Genomic DNA, 22,044 nt, shown 5'->3' on the forward strand with positions numbered 1-22,044 from the left:
GCGCGGCGTCGCGCGTTGCGCGCGCGTCGCGCGTTTTGCACAGCGCAGTCCAGACCGCTGTGCAAAAAAAAAAAAGTTCCTCTCTATGGTTTTTTTTCTTGCTTCGTTGTATCTTTGCGAATTTTTTTTAATGCCTTTGGCAAGGCGTTTTTTTTCGCCCACGCTGCTCATGCATTTGCGACCTCGCTGCACCAGGATAAAAAAGTGCGTTCATTTCGCGCGGGGGGGGGGGGGGGGGGGGGGAGGGGAGGGGGTCAAAATTTTGACGACCGAATTGGGGGTGCGTTTATTACGCGAGTGAAAAAAAAAAGTCGAAATTTTGAGAGCCGACTTGGGGGGTGCGTTCATTACGCGAGTGCGTTCATTGTGCGAGTAAATACGGTAAATAGTATTTGATATACTACTCCACTTTGACACTCTACATATCTGAGTCGATGTTTTACACTGCACTCTGCCTGTTGATGCTTTTGGCAATTGATCTTAGGGCAGAGCCATTTACAGCGGAGCTGTTAAGGGCTAGGTTCTCCAGGATCGTGTCCGGTACCTGCCGACACAAACCTACCTCAGAGCCGTTTATTGAGAGAGTTTGGCCATACATTGGTTTGAATAGGCGAGCATCTCGGGGCCGACCACAGGCCGTGAAACAGCCCCTAGCGGTGGTCGTGTACTCTAAATATGTGACACGACTAATTTGAGCCGTTTTAGCGTCGCTAGAGTGAAAAGGTTTAGCTCTCGGTGACTGAAAACTTTGTGCATGTGAGGTTTTCGTCACGCCAATATTCAAGTGTAGAATAAACGAACGTGCGCTCCAAACCAAGGCCGACTTGCTAGAAACAGCGTCTCAGCTGAGACGGGGAAAGAAAGCACAGCCAAAGCCAGCGCATGAGCCGAGCAGGAATCCGCTTCTCAAGACGCTCGCGCGCCCCACCCTTTGCACTGTTTTCTTTCAGCCAGTTTCAGGACGCTGTTCTAGCAATAACGTTGGTTCTAGCAGTGCTGACAAAGGCATGGGCACGAGCGCGTGGCTTTGGAAAGTGCCTCCTATGCACGAGTTTCCGTACAAACAAAAGCATTTTGCTGAGCTAGGCTCACGCGCCTGTGCCTTTGTCTTTACTGCAGACATTCGTGAGATGGAGTAAAGAGGCCGAGTTTGAACGCTTCTATTTCACGCTTTAAATGTCGTTTGCAATATTGTGACGTCACGGTCTCCTGATTGGTCGACGCTGTGTCACAAATTTAGTTTACACTCTAAGCATGGGGGGAATATTTGGTGCTGGCAGTGGCCTTTGCTCCGCCTATTGGCCAAACTCTCCCAATACATGGCTCTGACCTACCTGGACAACTACCGCCATCTATAAGCGACGGCGGCAAGCACACAACCAGTCTGGTTTTCGCCGTCGCTCGTAGATGGCGCCAACCTTTCCAGCTATCCATAAACGGCTCTGCAGCTATCATAGAAGAATGGATAGTTGGGCGCATTGGTGGGAATTCATCGTAGGAAACATAGTGAAAAACAGGTGAGGACAAAGAAGGAGCACACGTAACGAGCGCAGCTCTCGTCACGTGTGTTATTTCGTCCTCGTCTGTTTTGTGTGCCGTTTCCTACGCTCTTACCAGTTTCGGTTTGAACTTAGGATGGGTCGGCCGCGCGCCCTTTCGGGGAAAGAAGACTGGTTGAGGAAGGAGCGGCGACAAACGCAGCAGCGCGAATGGGTCCGCAACTGCCGCAAAGCTGCTGTCGCCTCAACTTCCACTGCGTCGAGTGCTTCAGACTCCCTTGCCAAAGAAGAGCACATTGCTCGCCTGGAAAACCTCTGCTGAGAATAGAACCAGCGATGTAAAGGGCGCCGGCGGGCCAATGCCACGGACGACGATTGTGCCACGGAGGCCAAGTGCAAGCGCAAGTCTGGAAACGGCTGCACTCCACGCCGGCTGAACAGTTCCCGGGTGCGACGACGAGGTTTTGGAGGGAGTTTGTGGATTACCCGTTTGGCGTCACGTGCGCCGTGAGCGATTGACTCTGGTTCGCCGAGACATATCCACGATCGGCGGCATGTCGGACGAGAAGAAGTGGGAAATGGGCGCGTGCGCGTTGCAGCAGCGTATTGAGTACAGCTCCGCTGGTCTTCCTTCTTCACGAGAGTGAAAAGGCTGAATGTTTTTTTTTAGTTTGTCCGGAGCTGAAAGCACGACTTGGACTTGAAACTTCGCGGCTGTTTTCTTCAAGTTGTGGGACAAGCGGTGTATATATAGCAGAAGAGTCGGTCGGTGTTTCTTGTGTTTTTCAGTGTCATGTTTTTATTTGAGGTCATCAAGGATTCGGCGACGTCATATATTATCGAACTCGGATATCCCGACGCTTTCAGTCTGTGTACTAGAGCACCAAAGTTCCGAAGCGGTCCCGTGACAAAAACACTAGAGCAGTGGTTCTCAAATGGGGGTCCGCGAAGGCATTTTAGGGGTTCGCGAAGCCCTGCCTCATCAGTCAAACCCGGCAATAAAAGTTGTCTTTTTTCAGATCGAGACGATATGTTTCAGTTTTCGGGCGCGTTTTCTCGTGTTTATGTCAATAAGAGAAGTCTACTTCACACTAGCCTTTAGTTATATCAATTTATTAAATCATTATTATATTTTACCTATACCTTTCCCCTCCCCTCACCATGAACGGGGTCCTCCAACTTCCCTGCCGATCCACAAGGGGTCCACGAAACATCAGTGGTTGAGAACCACTGCACTAGAGAACTGTGCGAGGCTCAGGTCATCCTCACCAGTGGTGACAAATGTATAAGCGTGCCGTCAGTGAACCTAACACAAAAAGAACTTCAGTTCCTTCGGTGTTTCCCCTGAAGACTAGAAACACAAAAAGAACTTCAGTTCCTTCGGTGTTTCCCCTGAAGACTAGTAACACAAAAAGAACCTCAGTTCGAGCGGTGTTTTCCCTGAAGACTTTTTAGCCGTTTGCTCTTAGTCCTTTTTTTTCCTTTTTTCTTCTTTCTTTTTTTCTTCTTTTCTTTTTGTTTTACAGACAATTTTTTTACGTGACAAGTGCTTTTCCTTTAGCTAAAATTAAAATAATTTTTATTTCGATTTCTGAAACTAAATATGTGGTCTTTGTAGCAGCAGTGAGTTTATTTTTGTCGTTCTCTAGGTGTCCTGTCCCCTCCTCCTCTTCTCAGGACAGAGCGCTTACTTACATTTGTAAGTAAGCGCTCTGTCCTGTCCCCTCCTTCTCTTAGTCCTTTGCGCTTTTTAAACCACCGTCTAGATGTTCAACCAATTAGCCCCCAATTAATCTTGATAGATGGTGTTGATTTGTTTTGAGCTGCAGAGTCGCTGGTGGGGGGGGGTAGTGTCTGGTTAACGCAAAGCTGGTTGCCTTTGTCTCTGCTCACTGTTTGAATGCAAATGGTGGATGCCGGATACTGGTGTTCACATCTGGCATTTCATTCCCAAAAGGTCAATGAGAGTTTATCTTTGTCATATCCTTATGTAATTCTTCTCCTGCATAGATGAAAAAAGGGGGTCTTGCAGTAATGGTAGTTGACAGCTGTGCCAACAAGGAGGCATCAAGCTGATTGTGAGACACTGAAAATTATAAATAATAAATGAATGAATGATTGATTAATTGGTTGATGATGATGATGACGTCAATGCGGGTTTATGGATCGAAGATGCCGTCCTCCAGTGGTGTTGGCATTCCTGCAGAACACCTCCGCTCAATGTGTCCACCTGCTTTCCCTTCGTAGTTCTTGCGGGTTGCATCTACTGTTGTCACTGGCAAGGTGAGAACGGCAAGGAGGACCTTCAGTTGTCCCACCTCCACCACAAGCTTGCTGCCTTCGACAATGTTTCATAGTCTTATGCACTGCGACCGCGTCCACGCAGCCAAAGGCGTGAAGCGTGTGCTAGAGGCTAGGCATTTAAAAGGCACCCTGCCATTCTCGCTTCATTAGCGACTATAGTATGTTGCAACCTAAGAACGAAGGGCGAGGGTAAGACGGGCCAGAAAGGAGGAAGCAGACGGAACGCTGGAGAAAAGAGGGGGAAACCTTCTCTCGTTAGCGTTCCGTCTGCTGCCTCCTCCCAGGCCCATCTTACCCCCGCCCTTCGTTCTTAGGTTGCAACGGACTATAGAATTGGGGCCAATTTGACCTGTAGTACAATGTTCCGTGTGCTTGCCACCTGCCAGGGTGGAGATGGAGGAGAGCATTCGGCTGCAGTCCATGATGGAGAGGCTGAGGGAGAAGGAGGACAAGAGCCGCCTGCACGCCCAGGAGAAGCAGCTCTTCATCGAGCAGGTGCGTTGGCTGGCTCCGCACAGCTTACGAGTCGCCGCCGAAAGCTAACGCCTCTCTGTGCAGAAAAGCGACGATAATTGAAAGTGGAGGCTACGAGCCGGTGAGTCCAATCAAGGAACCCCAGAAGGTCATTGCCACAGCTCGGCTTCTTTCTATAGATGCATAATTGAATCAGATCCAGAATGTGCACTGCAACAGTGTTTCTTAGTCATGTGCAAATAGTGGATTTTGAGTTGGAAGCAAATTCAAAGCGAATAGTGGTTTTGGCCAAATAATTTCGAATCGAATATAAAACAATTTCTCCAAGCCTTTCACTATTGTGCGCCATGCTTAAACGAAAATTCAGCTGAACTCGTGCAGGTTCCTAATCTTCCGCTTATCCACTTCTAGGCTCAGTTAATTTTAATATAGCTATATTTATGAACTATGGCATGTAAGCAACAAAATTGTCAGTTATTCTAATGGAGGGGATTTATAAATGTGCTTGCTACATACAAAAATTATTTCTTCAATTTAAATATGGAAAAAAAAGAAATTGCTGCCCAGCACGTGCTCTTGCATAAGGGCGAGCCCCGTTGAGTGCACTTCTCACTGAGCACCTGTGCACTGCGGGGAAGCAATAGTCATGGAGCACACAAGCTTTGCGGGTATTGCTTCCCCGCAGTGCATGTGTGCCCGGTGAGAAGCGCACTCAATGGGGCTAACTCGTCTTGATCAGCACTTCGAAAAATATGAACATCGCAGTTCATCTCGAAGCGAATATCGAATAGCGTTTTATCCGAAACTTCTATTCGAAAATTCAAATATTCGCACGACACTACTTTTTTTATGTGTCCGCATGTCTTTTAGTCTTTGACTGCACCCTCACGATTAAACAGAGTAGAAATGCCTTCTACTATCCCGAGACAGTTGTGATGGTGGCGTCTGCGTGTAAGCAAACAACCAAAGAAAGAAAGAGCATGGAGGGGAAAGGATATGTTGCTACTTTCCTTGTTCAGGGGTTTTACCGAGAGCCAGCCCACCATGAGTAGGCTGCCAACTTCTTTGTACGTGTGCTCTCAAATGTAGGGGAAGATTCTTTTGGCAATGAAGATTTAAGAGCAGGTTAAACCAGAAAACTAATTAAGCGTTCTGATAACTTGGGAATGTCACCATGTGTGTTTTCTTTAATTGAACTCTGCACTTGTAGTGCGACTTGACCTTCTCAATGAATGTTGTGGACAGCCTTCATCAAAGTGTGTGGAGAATATTGGCAGGTACTAAAGAAACGCAAGCGTTTGCGAAGGCAACACACTCTACGTCTAGTAACATATAGAGTTCTTTTTAAATATCTTTTTGATGAAAGTTCAGTTCTTAGAAGACAAAGAAGAACCTCACACGATTCCTCACTTTTAGTGAGATGCCTATTGTATTGTGCATTTTCTTGACTACTATTTAGAAAAAGGAGTTTAATTTTTAACACAGAATGTGTTTATGGACTGGATTTCAAGTGACAAGCATTATGCTCAAGGGCGACAAAAAAGCGTTGCATGCAGACCAAGGCAACATGAAGCATACACAGCCTATGGCAGGCAATGCATAAGCATCCTTAACATATAGAAGACATACTTTGAAGTACTAAGTTGAAAATACTTGTAACTGGACATAATTAACCATGACAAGCGAGATGTACCAAGCGACTCAGCGGGAATCGAACCACGGACTGTGTGATCCACGTCCTGACACCTTTGCTCAATGCCAAGGAGATGTAGGTGAAGAGGAGCACAAGCAGCCGGACTACTGTAAAATCTCATATAAACGCCATTCCCCGAGAGCCCATCCCATTTTTTGCCTGAATATTCATAACATAAAAATTCAGAAACATCGCCCACCCCCCTGATTTCTCGTCAAATATTGCGCAATGTCCAAGGGGAATATTGTCGACCACTAGACCTGCTGTACCGGTACGTGTGACAAGCAAGTCCGTAGCAAGTTCCCTCATGTTTATCGCACCATGGCACACGAATCTGCTGTATCTGCAATCTGCGGTACCTGCTCCCATGATGTGCGAGTTCGTAGCGGGTTCCCACATTTTTCGATGCAAAAGCATTAACTGTCCCATGGAGCGAACCGACGTCATCAGATTTGAAGCCGTGCCAAATGGCACCTTTCCCTGTCCCATTGGAGCAAAGCCTGTTGTCTGTAACAGAAATCTGATGGTGGGCTCCCATTGGCTGGTGCGCGTCATTCTTTTAAGGAACGAGGTTCCCATTGGCTCTCACGCGGCGCATTTCCAAGGAACGCCACCAGAAAAGCCCTCTCCATGGCGGCGCTGCGGCCCGGCTGCCGGTAAGAGAAAGCGGTTGGCTGCTGGGCCTTTAGAGCCCGCACGGGCAGACTCCGGAGACGCGGCACGGCCAAGCTCAGCACGGCGCGGCCACTTCACGAGAGTGCGCGCTCGACCGTCGGGAGGCACAAGCGGATCGCGATTCAAAGTGTCTCAGATGGCAAGAGGACGCGGCCCTTCAATAATGCGGGGTGGAAGCAATATGTCGCAGGCGGAATGCTTTCGCATTCACAACTCATAAGAAGTGCTTAGGTGTCTTCGGACTTTTTTTTACCGAGATCTATGCGCAATATTGGTTCCCGTGGTACGCGAGCTTGTAGCAGTCTTCCCCATTTTATAGCACCGTGGAGCGAGAATCCGCTGCGTCCACGATCGGCAATATTTGTTCCCATGAATACCGTGAATTCCTGCGTGTCTATCACACCTTGGAACGTGAATTTGCTGGGTCTGTGATTTACGGTATCAGTTCCCGTTTTGCGTGGTTTGTAGCAGGTGCCCCACTGTTTATCACTAATTTTCTATAAAATTTTACTGCTGCATCCGGGACTTTACGGTAAGCACTAGACCTGGGTGACTGTTGGTGCACGCAGCTGGTTGGCTAATGATGAAAAGCAGCTCCCCAAGTGATATCATGAGATTGCGGGCAAATCATGATGCATCTTTAAGCCTTAATTAAAGGTAGTTTACTTTAGGTACCAAATAGCAAAAGAAATAAAGCTTCTTAGGGCCGTGTACATGTAAACATTGCAAAATGAAGCCCTAACCGTGTAACGAAGGAGTTCCCTCGGACCTCGCTGTGCATTGCGCAGTCTCGGGCACTGGCCAAAGCGACGGCGGCTCTTCGAGAGCAGCTCAGGCTGCAGACGGACCGGAGCGTTTACGTGAGGCGTCCCCGCTCCAACCTGTCTGCTTCGTCCAGTGTCAACTCCAATCTCGTCAAGAGGTCAAAGTCAAACGAGTGAGCACGTCTGGATTTTACAGCTCCCTCCTTTGTTCTTTTTTTCCTAGTATTGTGTGTTGGAGAGGTTTAAAGATATTGTAACACTTGAATAAGGATTGAATATTTTAATAACATTTGACTATTCAAATGTTTTTCAGATATTCGATCGACGCTCGAAAATCATTTGGGTAGGCCAGGGGGCTAACGTTGCCCGGGACGTAAGACCTATCTTTTAGAGAAACTTTGATGGAAAAATTGGAGTTGCATCCTAACACCTGTATGGAATTTTAGGTCATTTTTAACAAAGAATACATTATAGGTAGGGTTCTGTGTTTTTGGATATGTCAATATGCGATAAAACAAAATTATGATGGTTCCTTCCAAACAACGTAATCACACTCAATACGTGGCATTTCATGGGCTTGCTCTTAAAGATTATAACTGGAGACTATTCGTAGCAGATAAATTGAATAATTATATGCAATCTGAGTTATAAATGACAATACAGTAAACTTTCGTTAATTGGACCTTGACGGGACCTTGAAATTTGGTCGAATTATCCGAATGATTGAATTCAAAAAAGGACAGAAAAACGGTTAAAATTAAACTTCCTTTTATTGTCCGAAGTACTCACGAATGGTCTGCTGCCATCTGCGCTTAAAACGTGTGTCCAAAAGCGTGCTCTAGAGAGCAGCGTAACTAAACGTCAATCCCAAAAAATCGCACCCTACAAAAAAAAACAAAAAAAAAACAAAAAAATAAGTTTTATGAGCCAACTTCAGCACCGGGCAGTCAGACTGTCGGCGACAGAAAAAGAAACGTCAACAAAAGAAAAAATGAAAGGAAAGGAGAACCTGCGCTTTCTGACGCGCCAGATGGACCGCACACCATGCTACGGAAAAGCGCTTTGAGAGCGTGCACTGAGAAAGCTTTACAAGCCAACTTTATCCCCAAACAACCAAACCAACAAAAAAAAAAAAAAAAAAGAAAGGAAAGAAGATTTTGCGCTTTTTTACGCACGCAAGATGCTACAAAAAAGCACCTTGAGAGCACGCGCTGTTTCCGAGATTCAATCACGTGCTATGTTCTTTGCGCTACTCCACGCCAGATTGGTTGCGCTGGCTCGTGTCATTCGCTACGGTCCATCTCAACGGCGTAGAGGAGCAGACGCATATTTGTGCACGTTCGGCTTTGCAGCAAAGGGCTCGTGTTTCGCCGTATGTTGGTGGTTTTTCTGCCGTGGTGCCGTGCAATGTGAGCTCGCGCGCATCCGCTCGTGACGAATTATCCGATGTGGAGTCTTCCCGAGTTTGAACTGTCCAACTTTTCTTCCCACAGAAATGTATGGGCGCTCGCCGGGACTTTTGAACACGGGCAAATTAAACGAAAAGTTGAATTAACCGAGGTTGAACTAATGAAAGTTTGCTGTATTGCATTGTAATTGCACATATTGAGGCTAGGCGGTACAAGTTCTAACTTTTCATATTTGTGACTCACTGGGTCAACACTGCCTCTGTACATTTTTGTGATGGTTCAATTTCAATTTTACTTTCTAGAGTCATCGTAAACACAGAAATAATGCTAAATGTATTAAAATTTTCAAAGTAAGAGCCCACTGGAAGAGTGTTTTTTTTTCCTTTGGACATTGTTTTATGGGACAACCCACGGCGCCCCTGCCACAAACAAGTATTGCCTTGCCACGGTGCACTACTTGTACTGCAGTAGAACTGTACTCATCTGAGCCTATATAGCCTGTCATAAAATATGTAAAATATTAAAAACCTTAAAAAGGTGTTTCAAATTTTTAGATTCAACGATTGAATCCAGCACAATGATTTTTGAATAGACTACTTCCATAAATCCCTGCATGCAACATGGTGTGCATTGCACTCTGGGAACTAGTTGGCCAGGCAAACTAGAATACGATTGTTTGAGCGTTTTTGGAACCCTTCCCAGCGGGAAAAGTTAAATATATCCAATATATTGTTCGTTATAAAAAGTACTTTTTATACAAAGTATAAAAGGTACTTTTTATACTTTGGTATTTGCGTTTTTATGTAAATTTTTTGTGACTTCGATATCGAGAATAATTTGCTGTACGTGGGTTCGTTCTAAGCGGGTTTTACTGCAGTACTTCAAATTGAAATTTAATATTAGGCTAATTACGACATTACACAACACTTGTGACCAAGAAAACTCACCAGGCATAAATCAATGTGCTTGGGAGCTCTGGCACATTCGTGCAGTGCAAAAGACTGATGAAAATGATAAAACTGCTTAAATGATAAACTGCTTTCGTGGGCCAGTACGCTATCTTGTGTTCTTCGTTTCAGTAAATAAAGTAATATTGTTATTATTACCTAATGCCGACGATATGCAATAGTTGTGACAGAGGCACCAAGTGCAATGTACACGAGAACACACTAGAATTTTAACGTAAATAGGCATGAAGCTGGGGACTAATAAGGGTAATGCTAGGGATGACAATGTTCCATTAATAATAGGGTGGGAGGAACCGTGTTATGATGCAGTTTTTCTCATTCTTTTTGGTATTTTAGCTCTGGCATTTGGAGTGTGTCGCAGCGCCGTCTCTTTGCGCGCACTGCTTCTTGCGTTGGTAGCGATGGGTCTGCTGGAAGCGGGCCGCGGGCTGGGCTTCATAGGAAAGACTGTGGCCAGACGCGGGCCGGTCGTAAGTCCTCTGCGGGCCGGGGTTTGGAGACCCCCGGTTTAGTTGACAAAAGAACCCGTGCAGGAAGATGAACGGGTGCCATAATATGTTGTGCTTTGATGCCGTTTGGTCAGTTCCATTGGCTCGTAGCGTCGACTGTGCTTTAAATTGAGGTGAAACGAAGTATTGAGATCGCTCGTCAACCACGCTGGCCGGTGGATGCACTGACAGGTTGATCGCCGACGTCGTCTACATTTCCAGACGATGTCAGGAGCTAAAATTAGAGAGAAAACATTGAAAAATAGTAGGACGGCAGCTACTGTGGGTCAGATAGAACCAGGGTCTTGAACTCCTGACAAGGTCGCTCGATTCTAACGTCTGCCGCATGCCTCTGCCGCCTCTCACTGCCTCTGTCTCACCAGCTTGTGAGTGCCAAGCTTCGCCTCTTTTTTGCACCAGAGTGCTAGGAGCAGCGGCTGACATGGGTGAGGGCCCAGGTTAGCGTGATTGGTTCAGAAATTATGCTCACAACTATTACAGGTCTACCTTCTTTGGTGTTCATTGTAGGTTGATCTCTCTCGTAATAAAAAAAAAAAAAAGTGTGCCGAGAAAGAGAAAAACAAAACGAAAAAGCTCGGGTCTATCTTTGAATAATACGGTAGTCGAGGGAGTTCCCATGCAGCTGTTGATCGTAGGGGCGGCGGACATTGACTCACTCTGGTTCTAAAGAGCAGTGACGTGTAGGTTTTCATAATATTCATAAATGGTTGTTTTTGCAGTTTATAATATTAGAACCTTGAGTTTGATAGGTTCATAAAACTTGGGGGACACATTTTTATGAGCAGACGTGTTTGCGGATATGCTGTTTTTTCTTGCATTTTACAGCAATTATATTTACAGGCTGCATAAGGTACTGGGTGTAAAAGTGAAGTGTTGTGCTATGATAAATTTTTCAACCTTTTCTGGTGGAAATGCCTGATCACAGCCTTATTTCTTAAAACAACGCCCTGTGCTCCTTTTGTGCCCTATCTGTTCTTATTACAAAAGGTAATAAGTAATATGCTCCAGTATCAAAGAGGAATCCTCAGTCATCATCAAAGAAAAACCCTCTGTCATTATTAAAGATGAACTCATTTTGCAATGCAACCACTTTTTCATTTTCAAATGATGTGATAACAGATGTTGGCGTCTGCTCCAATAGCATCAGTGGCTGCTCCAAACCAGTATTTTGTCTGCTAAAGCTAGAAAAGGTTGAATGCCGCTTCCATCACTCTTATAGTCCATGGCTTCTCAAACTGGGCTCCCAGGAACCAGGGGGGTGTCCAGACAAGCCTCAGAAGTTCCCTGTTCACAAATTTCCTCTGCTATCCCGGCTCCTAACTAAAGTGTCTTTCTATCCAGCGATACATAGCTAAGTGTTTATAAGATCCGAAGGCTTCTGCACTGCTTTATTGCATTATTGCCGAGACTGACGGGGGTCCTTTGTTCTCACTGAGACGTTCTTCGAGGCCCCCTGCACTGTACAATGCAAACCATTTTGTGTTCTCATTTCTTTATATCCTTCAGGGACATACTGAAGTGAGGTTGGATACCTCTTTGGCCGTCTCCCGATCCAGCAAGCCTTCGTCTTGCCCACGTTGCCAGGGACGGCGACACTGGGCCGACTTTGGAGGGGTTTCCGCCGTCGAACGCCCATCTCGGTGCCGTTGTCTTCGTCCAGTCGACTGTTGCGACCACCGGGGCAGATGTTGCTCGCCGAGGGCTGCGCCAGCATTTCGAATCCAGTTGAGGCGTTTCCTTTTGGTCTTTTGCAGACTCTCGTGTGGGTCTTCAGTAAAGCACAGGTCAGAGCCCTGATCTTTTAGGTTGACTGAACTGTAATGGCTTGATGGGGTTAGACAACAGGTAAGACGGCTGGAAAGCTGTCCTCTGCATCTTCTTTATCTCGACTGATGCTGATTTATTTGGGGTAGGAACCTGTTCAAAGCTCTCTTGTTTTACGGTGCAATAGCAACGGTGGCCATACTGAAAGCTGCCTGTTAACAGTCGATTAGGAAATGTTAAATGTTGATTCCACGGTACCAGTCTTATTTATATTGCGGTGAAAGATGTGTTCACCACTTAAGGTAACCTTGTTTAGCTATGGAGGTGAGTGCATACCAATGCCCATTGTAATTTAAGGTGTGCTCAGGCGCAATACAAACTTGTTTCCTTCTTCTATTGTCTCCCAACATATCTAAATATTGAATAATTAGTTTTCACACCCTTCTTCTGCATAAAAATATAATTAAAAATAGGCACTCTTGTTTTTAAATGCTCCCTTCCGGACAGAAACTGCTTTGTTGTGCTCCTGTGTGATGTAACTAAAGGCCCGCTCACACACATGCGTTTGACTAGAACCGACTGAGACATGACCGGTTTTCAAGTTTATTGCAACAGCAAGCGACTGGATGAATGGCTGCGGAGCTGGTTGCAGACCGTTACAAGAGGCTTAAGAGCCGGTCTTGTCTCAGTTGGTTGTAGTGAAATGCATGTGTGTGAACGGGCCTTAAGGTAGTGTTTTCCAAACTGTGGGTCACGACCCCGAGGGGGGGTGGCAACAAATTCATTTGGTGGTTGTGAAGCAGAAACTTGCAAAAAGACAAACTGTGCTTCTCTGCAGTGATGAGAACAAACAACAGGTCAGAGCTCAGTGTCGATCCGGAACCGAGCGTGGCAGTGTCCAAAGTCCGCCCTCATTTTGAGAAACTGCGCTCTAACGAACATGCTCACTTTAGGCATTAGGGCAGTCGATCCTGCTGATGTGCATTTTTCCTTTCGTTTCAAAAGGGTTTTTGGCCCCAGTTGACTCACTCTGACTAAATAAGCTGTCAAATGAAACTTTCAGCTCAATTTCCTAGTTGAACCTCGATTTAACGAAACACGATTGTACAAATTTCCCGATTTAACGAATGAATTCGGATTCCCCGCGCAGCCTATGTGCAAGGTCTACCTTTCTTGATATTACGAAGTTCCCGATTTGATGAAGTAATTAGTGGATCCCGGTGACTTCATTAAATCGAGGTTCAACTGTATTAGTGTTCATGCACTGAAATCGAAATGCTCGTGGCATCGCAAAAAGTAAATAGGGGGGGAGGGGGCACAATATTTTATGTTTTTGATGAGTCGCAGGGCAACGGAGTTTGGGAAGCACTAAACTAAAGCAGTTCACTTCCTGGTTTTTCATTTAGAAAAAGTTGGGGTCAAAAGAGGAGAGGCGTGTGCTGTGCATTTTGAATTGTGTTTCATCCCTATTACCCTGAAGCAGGGCATGCCAAAAATTATTTTTCTATACTGCCAGTGTCTTTGATGGTTTAGATTCCCGGAGAGATCTATTATTTGGACATTAATGAGACTGTGACTATTACTAGCCCACCTTAAAAAAAACATACAGTGGGGGCCAGAGGCATCAGTTCAGTGCTCTGAAGGGTGTCCACTCTATATGCGCTCGTGCAGTGGAAACACCTTTCAGACCTACGAGCTCTGTGCGCCGATTTCACTCCGTGTCCTTAGAGGCAACCTGGTGGGTGTCAGCTTCTTTCTTCAAGCTCTCTTTCTTTTCTCGCTACTGAGGGTAAGTCGGCCTTAGAATCTCCTTTTAGTTGCCTTGGTGCTCAGTAGGCAGGGTTCTCCCCACGGTGGGCGGCACTGGCTTTGCCGCCCACCTCTCCGACTGACCCCTCATTGCACTGACTGACCACCCACCGCTCAATTATGCCGCAGGATGGTAATGCGATTTTGCCTGTGCACAGGGCTACAGACCGTCAACTCGGCTGTGAGCGGCGGTGAGCAGAGCCGAGAGGAATTTTCTCTCGCTGCTCAATGCTTGCTTGTGCCGTGGCTTGCTTTATCTTCACCTCTACGCTCACTCCCTGCCTTTCCTTCCCAGTTTTTTCCTTTTGGTTTATCACCACGACATGGCACCACTCACAGGGCTGCAAAGTTAGAGATCCTATGCAGAGTGCGTTCTTTTGGCAAGCCAGATTGTGCCGTGTTGCGACCCTCTTTCCCCCCGTCTCCCCGGCCGCTCGCATGGTGGTATGGTGGTCATGTTCACCCCTAAAAAACTTCCTGGGGAGAACCCTGTCAGCAGCTTATCATATCCTGAATTTCATGCGATTGGGGCATCCTCTTTTTCCCTTGGACGCACGAGAGGAAAAATTGGAAATATTTTCAGCTCTGCTAAAAGATATCTACAGGGGGGTATTTTTTTTTATTATAGGTCAACTCTAGCCAAAAATTAGCACTCTTTTGTTTTCATTTAAAGACTGAACTGATATCTTTACTTCTGAACAATTTCACAAAACTTTGCCTTTCTTTCTCTGAAGCATTTTGCAAGAGCAGAGAAGGACCATGTTTCTTTGCTTCCTTTTTAACATGCTTCTTCTCGCAAAAGCGCAAGCATCGCAGTTTCTTTTTTGTGACGGCATAACAAATTAATCGTACAAGGTGTGAGGAACGTCTAGGATTGCTTTTACATCATGCTGGCCAGTCAGTGACAAAACCAAAATGGGATTACTATTCTGTAATGTAATTTGCATTGTTTTTATCTAGAAGTTAAGTTGCTGGATTGAAATTATGCAAACTTTCTCAGTATGACATACTAGTACTTTCTTGGCTGGAGGGGAACATAGCACGACTGCATTCTGTTGTAACATTCTGCTTTGCAGCACTTTTTAAACTCGAAGCAGCTAAAGCTATCTGATACGAGTTTAGTCTCTTTCACATGAAAACATTTTAATGTAAAAATACACTGCGCAACACTGTTAGCACGAACACAGCATTGACAGTCTTTTGCATTTCACTCCGAAATGAGAGCACCAAATCTTATTACTTAGGTTAGTACCCCAAATGACTATCTTCAACACTAATAGTTTCGATGACAGCCCTTCGATTCTGAGAAAAAAACAGAAAAAAACAAACGCAATCACTTGTTCGCACTAGCAGCGTCTCGCAGTGTACGTACTCTCGACTCGTGTATTTCGGAGTAAATCAAGAGAGAAAATGGGCAGCCCGAAGTTACCAACATTAGCCATGTGTTCTCCTAGGTGTCTGTCCTCACTCCCATGTTTGGCAGCAGTTGGCTTACAGTCGATGAGCAGTACAGCTTAGATCTGGTGCTTTTCACCCCATCTCATAGAGGTAAACTTTGACCCTCCTAGAGGGCTGGGAGCCAGCAAGCTCTCGTTGGGTTGCCCTATACCGCCTCTAGACACGGGCAGTCTTCGAGGCCACTTGCACGAGAGCGGGAAACCTCTTGCGGCAAATCCGCCTTCAGCACGCAGCGGTGGTGTTTCGTTTTCCGTCCAGTGCCTGCGTCCGATTTTGGAGGCACTCTCTCCGGTTTGCGGTGTAGCCTTGTTTCTTGGCAGTTGGTTTGAACGGCGTGTGTGGGGAAGAGTTTGTCCTGCTCGAAAGAGTGGGGTGGGTCGACTTGCAGGATTTAGACGTCGGTTTGTGGAACCAAGGTCCTCGGATAGACCACATACTGGCCCAGAAATTTCGGCTGTTTCTGCCCTAGTAAATAGTAAATTTTGTCACCAGTAAATTTTGTCACCACAGATCTGTGTAGGAGTACTAACAAGCGAAAAAAAGGAAGAAGGGTGAAGTTAAAAAAAAGTTCTGCAAAACATTTTAATCATTCTTTTCTATAAATGTAGTAGCCTTCACACGGCGTTTCAATTCTAAAATAACATGACCCCTAGGTCTCGAGTATAGGTGACGTCTTGAATGGTCCATACTTTCGACGGGTCCGCGGAATTTTCCGAGAGTAAACGCACCCGGCGAATTTCTCCGCGGCGGCTTCTCTGAACCCATGTCCGTCCGTCGGGTTCTCCGAGCGATCCGACTGATTGACTCCTAACGTCGGCGGCGTGTCTCTGGTGCTTCAGTTTGTCTCTAGGGAAACTTTCCCAAGTGTGACGAGAAGATTCCGGACCAGGTAACCTAGGGGCCGTGGCAAAACTCCCAGGAGTGGGTTAAAGGACCTTTCCAGACGTGAGACCTTGTTGTTACCCGAGTGCCATTCCTTTTCGGTGTTGAGGCTTTGCATCTCTCCCCTTTCATGTTATTTGTGGGCTGCGTTTGAGAGAAGTTCCTCCACCAACTTGCTCGGTACAGAGGCGCACAGGTGGAGACATTGCCATATTCATACTTGTTAATTTAGCTGCAGAACACCTGACTTGACTCTAAATATTTTCAAGGAGCTGTAATTCGGTTGTATCTCAATCGTTTTGAAATATTTGAAACTTTAGACACCAGTTTAGATATTAAATCGAATGTTGGTGTAAAAATTATTGATAAAAGCGGTGCCAACGTCTCTGATTTGACTCGATCCACTTTGGTAAATCTTCTTTCCAACGAGGCAGTAACGGTACATTTTCGATTTAACTCGCCACATCATATCTCGACCCGTGCATTTATACTAGCCAGTTTCGTGCCCGACATATACTACGACCATACTAGGAAGCTGTCTCAATAGTTTTCTTTTTCATACAGCTTAGGTGCCGCAAGGTAAGCTACCGTCAGAGTATCGTCACTTGGTTCCCGTTTTCTTGAAAATGCCCTCTTTTTGGTGCCACCATTGGTGATTGTTACAATTCGAAAATGCGACTTCGAATAACTGGCAACGAGTTTAGGTGCCAGGATAACCGGGGTGTCGTTACTTTGAGGCATAGCCTATCTGTCGGCTCTGGGTGCCGTGTTTCACTTGTGGACGTCTTCCCGTTACTTCTGCCAACCTGTGTCTCCCATCTTGACGGTTCGCGGTACTCTTGATTATTACGACTTGTACACTACTGTTATTACAAAGTATACGCCGTCGGTAGAAGTGGAGCATTTGGCGGAAGAAAGTGTCGCACAGGGTATAGTCGTCCTTAACGCAGTCTAAATTTGTGGAGAGTGCTGGAGCAACTCTCAGTCTTTTTCGGAGATTTAGAAATGTCTAAAAGTAGGAGGTAACGTCCCTGTGTAATAATTTAATGGAGGACAAGAAGGTCATGCTTATTAGGTATGCTTATCTTACCACATCCGTACCGTGCCACTGTATCTCCTTTGTGCGCAGTGGGCGAAACTAATGTTGCTCGTCTACCAGCCTTGCCAGCTGCTGCTACTAATATATTCTTCGATTTTCTCAGAGTCTGGTATTAGCGGGTAGCCCTACTAATTACGGAAACTCAAAGCGTACACTGCAGCCCGTTTACTATGTGGGCCGTATTACCTATTCTGCTTCTTTCACGAAGCTGGAAGCATGGCTTTGCATTTTCGTATTGTTTTGAAGGGTCCATGAGGTAATTTCCCCGCAAATTGTTACAGAGCGTGTACTACTACTACGTATATTCCGTCTCGCCGTAACTTGGCAGTCAATGAAGGCACATTGGAGGGAGACTACGCTCTATCTCACCAGTTGCACACAGTGCTGTCAAAGCCTCAGGCGGGAGAGGGTGGAAAGCCACCTTTGTATGAATTTTGAGGCGACATCTGGGATGCACAAAAGAGGGTCCGGGTGAGAGGCAAGTTCCTCCTTCCCCTCTTCTCCGACTGCTTGAGTTATGCTCTTGCCTCTGTCCTTTGGTAAGTGCTGTTACGTGCTTTGCCTCCATTGCTCCGATTGGCTCAAAGGGGCCGTAGCGTTCACCTTTTGCCAAGTTACAGTGAAACAAAGTATGCTAGTACTATACATGTTGGGAGGGGCAATATCAGTTGGAATGGGCGTCTGGCTGCTGAGCTTTCGTGCAGACCACACTGCCCAAAATTGCACGTGACAACCAAGACCAGCTTTGCTAAAGCCGGTCTACTTACAATTGCTTAGCTTGAAAGTTAAAGATTGTGCTTCGGCTGGATGCTGTTGTGGACAATCTTAACCGACGCAGAGTTGTCAGCGCTCTTCTATTTCACGCAAGATTTAGCCAAAATTCTTTCATGGTCCCTTCAAGGTTTATCTTCGAGTGTATGAGCAGGGAGGTTCGACAACGTTGTTGGCAATGGTTTACGACGCGCATTAATTGCTTGTGTCGCTGTGATCGGCGACGATTTACAGGTTCTAATCAATGCAAATTGGGAATTCTTTTTATTCAAAACAATTTTTTTTTTTACTAAGGTGGGATGTGTACAGTTTTATGTTTTTGGCCCATTAAATGGCATTTTGAGACCAGACATAACGATGTAGCAATCGAATTTGCAGTATATCATAAGCTCCCCTTTATGGATTGCACTCAATTTTCAATAGTAACTTTTTATGTTTTACTTTTTCATGATGCAGACTTTACATGTCATCTAACCTGCTTTAGTGTAACATGAAGTGGCCATCTTTTCGTGAAACCATTTATTAAGCAAATGTATCTTTGTTCTACTGCTTCAATCATTCCTTGTCACCTGTACTGTGCAATCCACATTAGTTGTGATCATATTTTTTTTTGCCTAAGCTTGGTTATAGAATTGTCCTTTTGTCCTTTAAATGTTAGTAGTGTACAGTAGGCTTTCCTTTTATACAGCCGTAATTAAAAGTATGCAGATGAGAAAGCTCTAAAAAGGTTTACGCTTTTCAAGCTTTCTTGTCCATCAAAGAAACCCTCTCTCCCAAGGTGGTTGCATGTCTGTGGAAAACAGTGTGCGAGTATCTGCAGAGTATATTTTGTAAAACGGAGGTGGCGACTTTTCTACAGGAGTGATTGAAAGAGCAAGCCATGGTCCTGGTTTTCAAGGTACACGGAATAGCTTTTGATGGTCTTGGCTTGTTCCATCTCTTTGCGCACACGACGAAGGCGGTTTCTTGGGGACAAATTGTCCAAGTGCTGGGTGAGGAGCCCAATGTTGTTTCATTGTATTGGAGAGAGAGCTTGGCTATGTTTCCAGGCACAAAACCTTGCAAAGCTGTAAACTATACTGAGGGCGTAAGTGTCCGCAAGCATGTCAAAGAAATGCACTGAACCACCTGCTTTGGTTTCTGATTTGTCCTGCCAAATGGTGTTTGTTGACAAAATGACGACTGTGCTATTTTAAAACCGAAATGGAATAAAGCTTTTTTTTTTTTCTTCTTTTTCTCAGTGCCGAGTCTGTAACACCGCCGTCTAATGTTGCCTTGTCCATCTGCTGTAAGCTCGGATTTGTAGCCGACATGTGCAAAAAAGGTGCACATTTAACCCTTTGACGCTTGCCGCCGTACATGTGCAGCAGCGATTACACATTTGAAAAAGCCCACCTAAATGTGAAATTGAGCACACTGAGAGAGGTGTTGGTATCTGTTACGTCTTTGGTGAATGATAAACATTCTACTCATACGGTGTTTTGCTTTGCTGGGCCATTTATAGTTTTCAATTAGACGCTCTACACACATGATGCTTACTTTGCACGCTGGCCGCTCTGGCGGTAGTGCCAACAATGGGAGCACTGGCCTTCCGATTCAAATACTTTTAGGAATTAAATTCAGAGGATGAGAGTTCATCATCCCACGAAGAGGCTCTGTAAAGTACCTCCGGTTAAGAATCTGAAGCTGCTGGATTGTCGTGGAAGCGGATGCGCCAAAATAAAACTGAATGGAAGAAAGGTTCATCTTTTTTTTAGTCTAAAAACCGTGCAAGCACTGTACGTGCTTCCACTATATAATTAAGAAAAACCTGCGCATTGACCCTTTCTTTATATTATTTCTTTAGAAACAAACCCCAACCACTGGAAGACACCCCTTGAGAAAAAAAAAATACTACTACTGCCCTTTTTGTGCCATGGATGCAGTTCCATTCCTTTGGAAGCCGCGACCACAAGCTCATGCCTTTTCAAGTTACGCCCGTTGCTAGAACAGATGCAACTGATTGCCCATTTTTGCAAGAATGACGAGCTAAATCCTACTATACATTAGAACCTCGTTATACATTCCCAGTCTTTGTTTTCCCGGCTTTTACGTTCGAAACCGCCGGTCCCGCCAAACTTCCAGCCCTTGGGGCCTTGTCGTTTTTTACGTTTTCAGGGATCAAACATTTTTCCTCTTGCGGTCCCTTGAGAAACATATCAATGAGGTTCTACTGTCTAGGTCAGCAAGGTTCATCATGACACGAAATTTCATTTGAAAAGCAGTCCACTAAAAAGAGCAGTTATACAGTCGACTCTCGTTAATTCAAAATCTCTTAATTCAAACTTTTGGATAATTCACACTAACGTGCAGGTCCCATCCTATGCGTCTCTATGGGAAGAAACTCCTGATAATTCAAACTTTGCTTTGTTCAAACAAATTTTCGGCCCCCCTCGAGTTTGAATTAATGAGTCGACTGTATACACAGTTGCCGTAAAATCCCGTGATGCCCTATCCCCGAAAGACAGCCCACACCTATGTATGGCTTCATTTGCTATATTTTTTAACCATAGTAACCACTCATAGTAATAGTAGTGTTGGGATCAATGATGGCTTCGGCGTAAATGCGGCTAGTTAGCTATGGTAAAATAGAAGCAAACGTTGCCGACTGTGAAGTACAGTCCTCTTTGCTTCGTTGCCCCTCAACACGATAACAAGCTTGGAAGGGACACATGACCTGAAAATATAATTTTTTCAACTTTTGTTTAGGTATACACCGGAAGTTAGCCCACTCCATATTTTCACCCGATTTGCTCACAGTCTTAGGTGGGCTATCTCGGTATGTGTTAAAGCAAACTTTAAAAAAGCTTTGAAACTGCTGCTACTTGCAGTATAGAGGTTTTTTTGCGCGACACAGGGGACAATTACAAGCGAGTAGACACGGAAAAGCGCTTTTCCGTGTCTACTCGCTTGTAATTGTCCCCTGTGTCGCGCAAAAAACCTCTATACTGCATCATGAACCAACTAGGCCAACAACAAGTTTTAATTGACTACTGCTACTTGGCTGCACTCACCTGAAAGATCTTTCCTCATCAATCCCAGCTCCTATATTTCAAGTGATGTTCTAACCTTAGCCACAAAGTATATTTTACTCGAGGGTCTTTCAGAGAATAGCTTAGATGAGTTTGATTTGAAAACAGAAACATTAAGCTACTGTGCTTGTATCCAACACATTTTCATGTCAATGCAGGTGTTTTTTTTTCTAGCACAGCATGTGGGCAACCAGTCGGGATTTATGGAAAAGCATCAATGAACAAGGAGACGTAGATCATTTTTGAGCCCAAGAATATCTGTGCTAGGATCCCGATACCGCCACAGCAACATGCCTGTGTGGACACTGCACATGTCTTGTTTGACTTATCTTCACATCCTGCACCGGCTACACACTGCCGTATTTGTATTTGATTTACGAGAAACTGGAGAGAACAACGAAAGCCTTGGTATGACAAAAGCATTCTTAACAACAGCTGCGAGTTTCCAGATGAAGCAGTTAATTTTATTGGTGATGAAGGGAATGCCAGGAAGACGACGAGGTGAAACTTCAGTGGTGCTGAGCCAACTGTTTGAGCAACTGTCGGCGACGTTTTTCCAACTCCTCTTCGCTTACGTCGCTGTCAGAGTTCCACTGCTGGGGTGAGGAAAACAAGCGAGCACCGGTGATGCTTACCACAAACGAAAACAGTAAATAAACGCTTGACTAATGCTTTGGGAGCTGCCTCGTTTTACTTGTTTTACTAACTATGCACCTCTCTAAACCCTCCCAGATGCTCCTTGACAACTTGAAAAGGAACACGGCAGCCTCAACCATGGACGACAAACGGCCAAGCGTTATTTGTTTTCTTCCGAATCGACCAATGTCTCTGGTGGCAACTCCCCGCCCAAAAGGTTTCCTTGGTTGAGTGGCATCTGCATGCACATCCGTCCCAT

General features: G+C 45.3%; 2 protein-coding genes across 4 annotated transcripts in view; one reads left to right on the forward strand and one right to left on the reverse strand.

Annotated features, from left to right (window-relative positions):
- The window catches only part of LOC8028190 (coiled-coil domain-containing protein 177), a 32,201-nt gene extending 19,657 nt beyond the window's left edge, over window positions 1-12,544 (forward strand). The window contains exons 10-12 of the mRNA XM_042293098.1: window positions 4,190-4,298; window positions 7,434-7,582; window positions 11,802-12,544. Of these exons, the coding sequence (XP_042149032.1) occupies window positions 4,190-4,298; window positions 7,434-7,582; window positions 11,802-11,817 (274 nt within the window). The 3' untranslated portion in view covers window positions 11,818-12,544. The remainder of the gene's footprint in view (window positions 1-4,189; window positions 4,299-7,433; window positions 7,583-11,801) is intronic.
- A 9,041-nt stretch (window positions 12,545-21,585) lies between these two features.
- Window positions 21,586-22,044, reverse strand: part of LOC8028189 (pre-mRNA-processing factor 40 homolog B) — a 60,025-nt gene continuing 59,566 nt past the window's right edge. For 2 of the 3 annotated variants that reach the window (XM_029990245.4, XM_042293127.1), the window contains one exon: window positions 21,586-21,742. In XM_029990245.4, the coding sequence (XP_029846105.3) occupies window positions 21,659-21,742 (84 nt within the window). In that variant the 3' untranslated portion in view covers window positions 21,586-21,658. Of the gene's footprint in view, window positions 21,746-22,044 lie in introns of all 3 variants that reach the window. The other variant, XM_029990244.4, reaches the window with a different exon arrangement.

The sequence above is a fragment of the Ixodes scapularis genome, unplaced genomic scaffold (assembly GCF_016920785.2).
Source record: "Ixodes scapularis isolate PalLabHiFi unplaced genomic scaffold, ASM1692078v2 PGA_scaffold44__24_contigs__length_19508400, whole genome shotgun sequence".
Classification (NCBI taxonomy): Eukaryota; Metazoa; Arthropoda; class Arachnida; order Ixodida; family Ixodidae; genus Ixodes; species Ixodes scapularis.